Source organism: Danio rerio, chromosome 4, assembly GCF_052040795.2.
Source record: "Danio rerio strain M-AB ecotype USA chromosome 4, GRCz13ab, whole genome shotgun sequence".
In the NCBI taxonomy this organism is placed as follows: Eukaryota; Metazoa; Chordata; class Actinopteri; order Cypriniformes; family Danionidae; genus Danio; species Danio rerio.
In genome coordinates, this window is record NC_141024.2 from 74,508,171 (window position 1) to 74,520,251 (window position 12,081).

Sequence of the window (12,081 nt, forward strand, 5' to 3'; positions counted from 1 at the left end):
TTGAAATTCAGTAGTGTAGTAGGCCCAGTAAAGCAGCTACAACTCTGCACAGTTAAAAAAACGTGGCAGATTACCTCAGAAATATAGGCTATATGCCATATATGGCATATTATATACATCATTTTTAATAAATTTTGAAATGTGTGTAGCATGTACATGACATATTTCATTCCTCCACGTACCACTAGAAGGAAGCCCGCGTACCACTAGTGGTACACGTACCACAGTTTGAGAACCACTGCTATATGCAATGCAAAAACTTTGAAGATCAATATCTTAAAATCATTCAGAATACAGAGAGAACCTTATAATTGTAAGCTGGCGAAATGACTATGGTTGAACTAGGTTTGAATTTAGAATTAGTTTCAAATTGTAAACATTGAAGAAAGATTATTTTCAGTTGACCCCTCCGATGATGACTCACAGAAGCAGGTCGCCAAATTAAAGAGATTAAAGTTTGTGTAGTTTAATTCAGCACAAACTAATTGTTGACTAAAGGTCTGTCTGATCAGGTCTGCTACACAGGAATCATGGGTAAATAGACGAGTGATGCGCTGCTTTCTCATTCTGCACAATCTCAGCTTCACTGAAAACACAATTGACTCAAAACCTTGTGATAGAATCTGCGGAGTAAAAACTCACTACAGAAACCAGAGGAGGAGATATAAAACACAAAATATCTATACAATTTAATATAATCTCTAAATCTGAGAGACAAAAAATATTCTAAAACTCCATTTACTGAACTATATGCTTTTTATATATAAGTTTAACATGCATGTTTTTAATCATTTTATTAAATGAAATTCTGGTATATTTTAATTTCATCTCCTCTATAAGCACAAGCTGAAACTGTTCTGGGGTCAGCTTTAATTCTGATGTTGTTGAGGACTTTAAACAGCACACATGACACACATTGAGTTCTGGTAAACATGTTTAGGCTGTCTGTGATCTAGAGTGATCTAAACAGATTTGCTGAAGCTGTAAACTGAAGCTTTGTCCATCATTTGATCAGGCAATAGCAGCACAAATAAGTGCATTGTTGTTGGTGTTTGTTCTTCAGAGAAAGTGTTGAAATAATGGTGTAAAAACAGAGTCAATACCTGTGTTTCTCTGAGAGAGAGTCCTTTACTCGCTCCTCTGCCATACTGCAGCTAAAACACCAATGCAGACATTAGCAGAGCTTTCAGGAAACAATCAGCCGCTGACCATCACCTGGAGATGACAATATACTGAGATGAAGAACAGCACACTTTATAGCAATCAATGTTCACTTCACGAACAACACCGCACTCAAACACACCACATGATGAGGGATAGCACACTTATATAGTTTTTGTTATTTCACATCAATCAAAGCACTCCACGTGATTCAGTCTAGGGCAAACCCAAAACATGTGACTCAGTTTAGCTGGTTTTAAGCCACATCTAGGGCAACTACCACTTATTTTATAATCTGTGTTTACCTGAAATGAGCAGATCTGCACAGATATATCACCCTGATGGATCTATCGTCCCGTCCACTAAAGATGAATCGATAAACAACTAACCTGATTTTTCTCTATTTCTAAATGAATCCATAAACACAAATGACCTTAATGTAGTAACTAGCAGTATGGATGCTATCTTCACTAACACACTAAATATTGCTGACCTCGTCAAATCAAGAGAGAATAAAACTACACCATGGTATAACAATCACACTCACACTCTAAAAACCGCAACTTGTACCCTTGAACATAAGTGGAAAACACTAAGAGGTCTGTAGAATTGTGTACAAAGATACTATGTCCAGCTATAGGAGGGCTCTTAAATCTTATTTTAAGATTCTTATTAAATAATGTTGCTAAACTAGCCAATGAATGGTTATTTTTTGAAGAAAATGTTGAACTGCAAATTAGTAGTGATGACTTTTATCAGTGAAAAAAAAACTTTTTCAGTGTTAAAATTTAAAGCTTTTGGCAGATAATAGATGTCAAACTTTCTGCACTTCTTTTTTCACATCTGCAGCGAGAAACTGGCATGAATATGATTCTCCTGACTGTGTGTGAATCCTCAAGACAACAGCAAAACCACTGGAACTTAAATTATTCACACAGTTTAACTGAGCACAAGTTTGTTAATAGAATATTTCAAGAAGACTAAAATGTATTTGAGATTAAATCTGAGAGGTCTCTGAAGAATACTTAAAGTTATTTTGGACCTATAAAATAAGATTATATAGTTTGTAAAGATAACATCAGCTTTAGCCTATTATTTATTATTATTATTATTATTTAGTTAGTTAGTTAATTAGTACTAAAATGTCAGCTGACAACTAAGGGTTAAATCCAGAGTAAGGATCGTCAGCTTGTTGTTTTTCAGCAGAGTTTCTTCCTGTTCAACTGGAAGGACTGGTTTAACTTTACTTTTGAGTTCGAGACTCTTTGTGTTAAGAGTAATATATTTTCTACTGAATAATCTGAAATGATCAACTCATACTAATATAGAAGAGTACACACATTTTCATGGGAATAACATTTGTTTGACACAGTGTTTAAATTACTGTTTTGACACCATGTTTAATCAGAGTTAGAGGTTTTGATCTTCAGGATCAGACATTTAAATCACACTCACACATATAAACCCTTCATCATCTCCACAAATCAGCGTAATGTAGAAGTGTCAAACTCACATGCAGAAGTACAGACGCTCTTGTGCAGCAGGAACACAATCTGAGCTCTTTCACTCTTTCACTTCACTAAAACACACCTGTGTGATCTACAGGTGTATCCTGAAATATTACTGGCTCCACCGTGTGGCGGTGTGATTCATGAGATTCTCCTGACTGTAAGCAACACACAAACCACTGGAGCTGAAGATATCTTGGTAGTTTCTCAGAGCAAAAGTGTGTTAATAGAATATCTTTAAGAATGAAAAAGTATATGAGATTAAATCTGAGCGGTCTCTGAAGAATACATAAAGCTGTATTGGACCTATAAAATAAAATGATATACACAAGAAGTCAGAATTATTCGCCCCCCTGTTTATTTTTTCCTTCACAATTTCTGTTTAACAGAGAGCAGATTTCTTCAACACATTTCTAATCATAATAGTTTTGATAACTCATCTCTAATAACTGATTTATTTTATCTTTGCCATGATGACAGTAAATAACATTTGGATATATATTTTACCAAGACACTTCTATACAGCTAAAAGTGACATTTAAAGGCTTAACTAGGTTAATTAGGGTAACTAGGCAGGTTAGGGTAATCAGGCAAGCTATTGTATGACAGTTGTTTGTTCTGTAGACCAGGGGTTCTCAAAGTGGGGGTCGGGACCCCTCGAGGGGTCGCGGGACAATGAAGGGGGGGTCGCCTGGTTATTTTAAAAAAGTCTATTTATTATTATTAAATCATATAAGAATGACCATATTTTATCCATAACCTACAGAAGAGAAAAAATAAAGTCATTTATAATTACTATATAGTTACTATAGTAGCTTATAGTAACTAGTTCTATTGGATTGCGACCGCAGTGGTAATTACATTATATTAAAGACACAGCAATAGCGTCAGATGCAGCAGATTGATTTTATAACAACAGGTTAAAGGTTCTGGGCCATTTACCGCACTGACATTAAACGAAGAATATCCCTGGGTGTATTGGTGTGTGTGTGTGACATTGCATGCAAGGTTTCTGTATTCATAGCCAGGATATTGGGGGTCGCGAGTCACTGGCATCGTCATATCAGGGGTCGCAGGCTGAAAAGTTTGGGAACCCCTGCTGTAGACTATTGAAAACAAATACAGCTTAAAGGGGCTAATAATACTGACCTTAAAATGGTTTATAAAAAATTAAAAACTGCTTTAATTCTAGCCAAAATAAAACTAATAAGACTTTCTCCAGAAGAAAAAAACATTTTCAGACATACTGTGAACATTTCCTCACTTTGTTAAACATCATTTGGAGAATATTTCAAAAAGAAAAAAAATGAAAGGGTGGCTAATAATTCTGACTTTAACTGTATATTGTCAAGATAACAAAGTTTAGCCAATTTATTTAGTTTTAAATAGTTAGTTATTGAGTTAGTACTAAAGTCAGCTGTCAGTTAAGGGTTAAATGCAGTTTTTGTAAGGAACATCAGCTTGTTGTTTTTCTGCAGAGTTTCTTCGTGATCAACTGGAAGGTCTGGTTTAACTTTACTTTCAAGTTCGAGACGCTCTTTGTTAAGAGTTATATTTTTCACTGAATGATCTGAAAGACTGATATAGAAAAGTAGAGATATTTTTAAAAGAATCAAAAAGTATACTTTTGACATTGTGTTTAATGATGTTTTGACATTGTGTTTAAATGGTATTTGAGGCTGACAACTTCAGGATCAGACATTAAAATCCCACTTACACACAAAAAAACTCTTCATCATTTCCAAGAGTTCACACTCAGCTAATGATTGATAATAAAGCTTGTTTGTCATGCTGTCCCAGGAGAGAGCCCTGAACCTATGAGATCCTCGAGCCTTGGGCTCCCTCCCATTTGCAGGACGAGAGGGGAGTTTGAGCTCAGGCAGATCTCAATGAACTCCCCTGAGCTTGACTGTGGTATCAATTTGTTCTGTTCAATTTACTTAGACTGCATGTTTTTGGACTGTATGAGGAAGCTGGAGAAACCGGGGAAAACCCGTACAAGCATGGGGAGAATGAGCAAAGTCTGCGCAAAAATGTCAACTGGTTTAGTAGGGACTTTACCAGAGACATTCTTGCTGTGAGGCAACAGTGCTGGTCCCTGCGCTGTCACCCATCTGGACAGGAGGGGGAGTAGGGGTGGGAAGGGGGATTCTTCAAGATGAAGATACTGAGTTAAGAAAAGCTAGTTATTTATAGTGAGTTAGGAATCATCTAACAATGCCGTGAACAGTCATAATCATTTGATCTTCTCTAAATTAGTTCATAAATAAACTTCACTAACATCGCATCTATGCCAGCAGGCCAAAAGTCCATCTCACTATTGCTGTCTTCCAGCCTTTCAGAGCACAGACACCACAAGTGTTGTTCCACACATGTTGCAAAACTGAAGCTAGTACCAGCCAACAATGAAAAGAACTAAAGCCTTTTTTATATGGAGTTGTTACAGGAACGTGTCAGAGGGATAAAGAGTGTGTTTTCTATAGGTGGTTTGTACAGTCCACTCACCTGTGTGAGGCACACTCAAAATTGATAATGTTTTGGGGTTGTTGTGTGGTGAAGTGGGGAGAGAAGAGGGGGCCCTTATTTTTTGTTCAGGTGATCTCGGAAGAGTTGGGTTTTTACTTGTTGTTTTAATACCAGTGAATCTGCAGACTGTGTGGGAATATTGAAGGAAGAGGTTTTGTAAAGTGACTTATAGCCTCTTTGTGATGGTACCACAAGGTAGTGCTCACTCACTAATCAAAGGCCACTGGATGGTTTGTAGACCTTCAGCAGCAGGTGGAGGTAAGTGGATGCAGTGCCAGTGGCTGTCCTGTAAGAGAGCATCAGTGATTTGAACTTGATGCAATCCTCTACTGGTAACCAATGTAGAGAGGTAATGAGAGGTGGTACACTTCAGTTGGGCTCACTGAAGACCTGATGAAGAATCTGATGATTCACCATATCCAAAGCAGCAGACGGGTCCAGTAAAAGCAGAAATGATTATGTAGAACCTGCTTGGGCAATGAGTTTACCCAGGCCTGCTTAAAGATGGTTGGGAATGTGCCAGAGTGGAGTGAAGTGTTTATGGTGTGTGTTAGGGCCGGCACTATGGTTAGGGAAATGTTCTGGAGGATGTTTGAGAGAATTGGATCCAGAGGTGGAAACAAAATGCAACGTCCCCACAACGTTGGGGTACAACGTCAATCTGTTGACATGTTTATGTCTTATGTCTGCTGGGTGTGTAAGGCCATTTGGGTCATCATACAGTAATCATCCACCATCTTCTCATTAGTGACATCGTCTCAACAGTCTCTGGGTCAATGCGTGTAAAGATTTTGGACATCTTCTTGGACAATTTTAATGCTTCCAAATCGTTTGATGTAATTCTAAATCCCCCATGTCTTGAGGTAGTTCATTATGCTCTGATTTACCTTCTATATGTGATCTGATTGGACTGGATATCCCCCATAGACAAAAGAAAATAATGTAGTGATTGCAGGTTGAAGGACAGTAGTGGAGTAAAAGTACCAAGTAAAAGTACATATATATATATATAAAACAACTTAGTAAATTACAATATTTTGAGACAAAATACTCAATTACAGTAGTTTGATTATTTGTAATTGTTTACATCACTGGTTGTGACAGGATTTTATAGATTTCTAAGCTCATATGACTGTATGGAGCAGGAAGTACGGCAGACCTTTTAATTTCTGTTTAATCACTAAGAGTAGCAAGTTGTGTGGAAATAACTAAATAAACTTAACACAAGTGAGCAGGAGGCAACCAGACTGTGAGGTATTAGTTTACTCTGCATCCTCTGACTAACTTCAGAACATTGAGATCAAGTCTGTGAGAAACACGTAAACCCTGGACATGAAACTTTAAGTGGCATTTGGTCCCAGATTGAATGTATGATTGAAGAGTATAGGAGCAGATATAAATTAAAACTCTAAATTAATTCATACACGACTAATGTGACCTGTTTATAATCAGAAATAGTCTAAATTCAATTGTCACTTAAAATTGGAGTCAGATTAAATTCAGAGCAGAAAACAAAGATTCCAGAAGCACTAGAAAAGGCTTACAGGCATTTACCCTTCAACCATTCATCAGATTACATTTTAGGGCTGAGAGAAAGTGCTCATGAGCAGTGTTTATCAACCCTCAAGAGACCAAAGCCGCTATCGATACCAACCAAAAGCAAAACTGTATTGTTTAAAATAATGCAGTATCGATGCATTTTGAAATATCTATATTTTTGACAACACTACTGCAGGTATATCCTGAAATATTAATAACTGTGGACGAGTCATCAAAACAACACCCAAACCACTGCAGCTGAAAATATTTATACTGTTTCTCTGAGCACAAGTGTGTTAATAGAGTATTTGAGGAAGGTAAAACGGGTATTAGAGATTAAATCTGAGAGATCTCTTTAAGAATACTCAAAGCAGATCTATAAAATAAGATTAAATAGTTTGTCATAATTTTTATTTTATTTTTATTTATTTAGTACTAAAAGCATCAAGCTGTCAGTTAAGGGTTAAATGCAGATTGTATAAGGGACATCCGCTTGTTGTTTTTTAGCAGAGTTTCTTCCTGATCAACTGGAACATCTGGTTTAACTTTACTTTCGAGTTTGAAACTCTCAATGTTTAAAATTATGTTTTGTGCTGAATGATCAGAAATGATCAAGTCACCCTGATATAGAAGAGTACAAACATTTTCACGGGATTAAAATTTAAGTTTTTAAGACACAAAGTTTAAATGACTGTTTTGACAAAAATCAAAAGTTTGTTTGTGTTTGAGGATTTGATCTTCAGGATCAGACATTTAAATCACACTCACACATATAAAACCCCTTTATCATCTCCACAAATCAGCATAAAGTAGAAATATTAAACTTACCTGCAGAAGTACAGACGCTCTTGTGCAGCAGGAACACAATCTGAGCTCTTTCACTCTTTCACTTCACTAAAACACACCTGTGTGATCTACAGGTATATCCTGAAATATTACTGGCTCCACTGACATGAATATTCATGATATTCTCCTGACTGTGGGCGTGTCTTCAAGACAACACACAAACCACTGGAACTTAAAATATTTGTGAACATGAATGTTTTTTATGTGTTTTAGTACAGCCTAAGAAAACAATTCTGTTAATGCATGTCATATATATATATATATATATATATATATATATATATATATATATATATATATATATATATATATATATATATATATAGTGCAACAGAAATATACACTTCTGGAGCTTTTCAGACATGTAATACATGTTACATATGGCTGCTGTATTTTGTTGTCTATTTTTAAACACTTAAAATTGTGTTATTTGGTATTTATTTTCCAATAAACTTCACTTTATTTTAGTCCAACCCTGTTTAGGCTGTAGTTTAAAATGTCCTGAGGAAATAGTTTGCTCCCTTCACATTCCTCCTGCCAATCACACTCAATGCTGCAGTTTGTAATACAAAGCATTTTTATTATTAAATATCACTGCAGTTCATATCAAATGTCACTAATTGCACAATAACACTAACACAATAATTTAAAGATGCTACGTAAATCAGTCTACAGAGCAACGACCAAGTTTTCAAGTGTAAGCTGTTAAACTTAACATTGCAGTGAAATCTATTTGCTCTAGCGTAAATAACAGATAAGTGACCAAACACTGCCTTTAGATATAGCCTAAACACATTACACTACACAACAGACTACTGTACAGACACACATCCAAGGCTTCAATAAGTGTCTGCGGTGTCCTGACGTTGTATCCTACTCATCAGATTAAACACCCAACACTGTATTTGAAAGGCTCTGAGGTTGGTGGGTCAGGGTGACATTATAGCTTCATATCACTCTACTCCACATTCAAACCTACATAGGTGGCAAAATCAGATGGGTAGCATATTGCATCATCAAAATGTGCTGCCTACCTTTTGAATGGGAGGTAGGATAATCTGACAAGGTAGGACACCGACATGCTAGAAGTCCCACTTCCAAAATCTTCTAAACACTTTTTAAAATAGACGCTGTACCTGTAAATAAACAGCATATTTACAGTCTAAGCAACTACATTACCGCCTAAAAGTATCAAATATACATTGTGGTCTAACAGCGGCGGTAATTGTCAATCTATAGTGACTCTAGTCCTCTGTTTGGTACTCTCTGCGGGCGGAGTGATACACTGATGAAGAGGGTAGATCAGCAGTATATTTCTGAAATTGTTTAAACTTCTATAATGTTTTGATGTGGGTTGCACGGTGGATCAGCGCCTCACAGCAGGAAGGTCGCTGGTTTGAATCATTCCTGTGTGGAGTATGTATGTTCTTCCATTGTTGTCATGGGTTTCCTTCGAGTGCTCCGATTTCCCCGACAGTCGTAGGCCATAGTGTATGAATGCGTTGGGAAATCTGAGAGTGTATGGGTGTTTCCCAGAACTGGGTTGCGGCCGGCAGGGCATCCGCTGTGTAAAACAGATGCCTGAATAGTTGATGCTTCATTCTGCTGTGGCAACTCCTGATAAATAAGGGACTAATAAGAAGGAAATGATTGAATGAATGCTTTTCAGGTTCCTTTGGTGCATGAGATTCTTTTGTTTAGAGCAGGGATGTCCAAACTTGGTGCTGGAGGGCCAGTGTCCTGCAGATTTTAGCTCCAACTTGCCTCGACACACATGCAAGGATGTTTCTAGAAAGCCTAGTAAGAGCTTGATTAGCTAGCCCAGGTGTGTTTGATTGGGGTCGGAACTAAACTCTGCAAGACACTGGTGCTCCAGGACCGAGTTTGGACATGCCTGGTTTAGAGGGACACTTTTCTTTTGCGTTCCATGAAAGAGTTCACTCTCTGCTGAGGGTATTGTAGGAGTCCATCTATTAGCTCAATGACGAAACTAACAGCATGGTCGAAGGTTTAATGCATGTAAGCCTTTTTTTAGTGCTTATGAAAAGAATTTTATTATTTATTAGAATTTATTTATATTAATTTTTTAGCTCTGAATTCAATCTGACTCCAATTTAAATGATCCTAAAATTTAGATTATATTTCTAATTGTAAGAACGGATCACATTCATCATTTATGATTTAATTTAGAGTTTTGATATTTTCTGAGGTCCGATATTCTAATTGTACGTTCATTAGGGACCTACGTCGCTCAGAGTTCCACGCCCCGGGTTTGCGTTTCTTCTCACGGACAATATGTCGGCACTCTGAAAATAGTCAGAGGATGCAGGATTAACTAATATTTCGATAGGCTGGTTGCATTAACGCTCACCTAATTTCCTAAATAAACAGATTTTAGCCAAGCCCGTGCAACTTGCTATTCCCAGTGGTCGAATGATTAAAAGGTCTACATGTTATCGGCACGCAATGGCTACGAATAATCAAATGCGCCAATTAAATCAATTTCGATTATGCCGTACGATAAGGGTAACGAGACTCCACATAATCTACTGGATACAATGAATTCGCAAAACTCCAGAATTAATCAAAACTTAACATTTTATTTGTCAGGTAAAATTGTATTCTGCCAATTACTGTCACGTTTAGCGTGATCAAAACAATAGCAAAACGGGAACAAAAAGATTATGGATTCAAGTGCAGATTTAATAGAAATAAAGTGCAGAAAACAGTGACAAAAATACAAAATCTCAAAAAATACAAAGTAACAAATCAACAACAAAACAAGAAACGAGACAGATAAACACGAACTAGACTTAGGCAAACTACGAGGCAAGATCAGGAACAATGGCAAACTATGTGGCAAGATCAGGAACAATAACAAACTTACAGAGAGCAAGAAGACAATGAAGGCAAACGACGCGACGACAAACATAGGTGGAATGGTAGAATATATAGTCCAGATAATCAACGGTAACACAAAACAGATGTGATGACAGGTCAGTGTAGGTGTTCCGGTGTGTGCGCGGGGCATGTATGAAAATGTAGTTTTTCCTGGGACACTGTAGCGCCTACAAAGTCCTAGAGCACTACAGCGCCCTCAGGTGGTCACAGACGGATGTGACATTACCCCCCCTCTAAAGAGCGGCTTCCAGACGCTCCCAGACTGGTTCCAAGAGGGGGGGCGGAGCGGAGCAGGAACAAAGGGAGGGATGGGAGGGCCAGATCAGGGTCAGGCACCCCAGCAGGAAGCCAGGGTGCAGCCGGGAAATCAGTCTGAAATGGGGAGGACCACCAGGAAGGGGCGGGAGGGATGACCCACGGATGATTCTGCCAAAAACACAAGGCAGGGGACCCCAAGCAAGCCCGCTGGAGAGGCAACTGGACAGGAGCCGGCAGGACTGGAGGCAGCTGGACTGGAGCCGGCAGGACTGGAGGCAGCTGGATTGGAGCCGGCGGGACTGGAGGCAGCGGGACTGGAGGCAGCTGGACTGGAGCCGGCGGGACTGGAGGCAGCTGGACTGGAGCCGGCGGGACTGGAGGCAGCTGGACTGGAGCCGGCGGGACTGGAGGCAGCTGGACTGGAGCCGGCGGGACTGGAGGCAGCTGGACTGGAGGCGGCTGGAATGGAGCCGGCGGGACTGGAGGCAGCTGGACTGGAGCCGGCGGGACTGGAGGCAGCTGGACTGGAGCCAGCGGGACTGGAGCCAGCTGGACTGGAGGCAGCTGGACTGGAGCTGGCAGAGCAAGGAGCCCGAGCAAGGTCGGCAGAGCAAAGAGCCGGACTGAAACCGGCAGGGCCTGGAGCCGGACTGGGGCCGGCAGGGCAAGACGTCTGGGTGGTGCCGGCAGGGCAAGACGTTTGGGTGGTGCCGGCAGGGCAAGGAGCCGGGCTGGTGCCGGCAGGGCTAGACATCTGGTTGGTGCCGGCAGGGCGAGCAGTCTGGGAGGTGCCGGCAGGGCGAGGAGCCTGGGTGGCACCGGCAGGGCGAGGAGCCTGGGTGGCGCCGGTAAGGCCAGAAGCCAGAATGGAACTGGCATTGTACTGCGCTCTGGGGCTGGAGCCGACACTGGCGGGCGCTCTGGGGCTGGAGCCGACACTGGCGGGCGCTCTGGGGCTGGAGCCGACACTGGCGGGCGCTCTGGGGCTGGAGCCGACACTGGCGGGCGCTGTGGGGGCTGGAGCCGACACTGGCGGGCGCTCTGGGGCTGGAGCTGACACTGGCGGGCGCTCTGGGGCATGAGCAGTCCTCTTTCTACTCGTCCTCCGTCTGGTCGTCCGAGTAAGTGGAGGGGTGTTGTCAACAGAAAGAGAAGCATGCTCTGGGACTGGAACCGACACTGGCGGGTGCTGTGGGGCTATAGTAGACACTGGGTTCTCACAAAGTTCAATTAGTCTCTCCAGAGGCTCAGAAAAAACTGATCTTTGCATAGCCCGGCATGGATAAGGCCGCAACTTCAAACCAGCTTTTCTCCTCCCTCCCGAAGATAGATTAGCGGGCCC

At 40.4% G+C, this 12,081-nt stretch overlaps 1 protein-coding gene across 2 annotated transcripts in view; it reads right to left on the bottom strand.

Annotated features, from left to right (window-relative positions):
• The window catches only part of si:dkey-71l4.4, a 28,853-nt gene extending 21,171 nt beyond the window's left edge, over positions 1–7,682 (bottom strand). The window contains exons 1-2 of one of the 2 annotated variants that reach the window (NM_001114315.2): positions 7,563–7,682; positions 1,104–1,215 (exon numbers count right to left, since the gene is read on the bottom strand). In NM_001114315.2, the coding sequence (NP_001107787.2) occupies positions 1,104–1,147 (44 nt within the window). In that variant the 5' untranslated portion in view covers positions 1,148–1,215; positions 7,563–7,682. Of the gene's footprint in view, positions 1–1,103; positions 1,216–2,674; positions 2,756–7,562 lie in introns of those variants that run through there. The other variant, NM_001442677.1, reaches the window with a different exon arrangement.
• Positions 7,683–12,081: the final 4,399 nt, after the last annotated feature.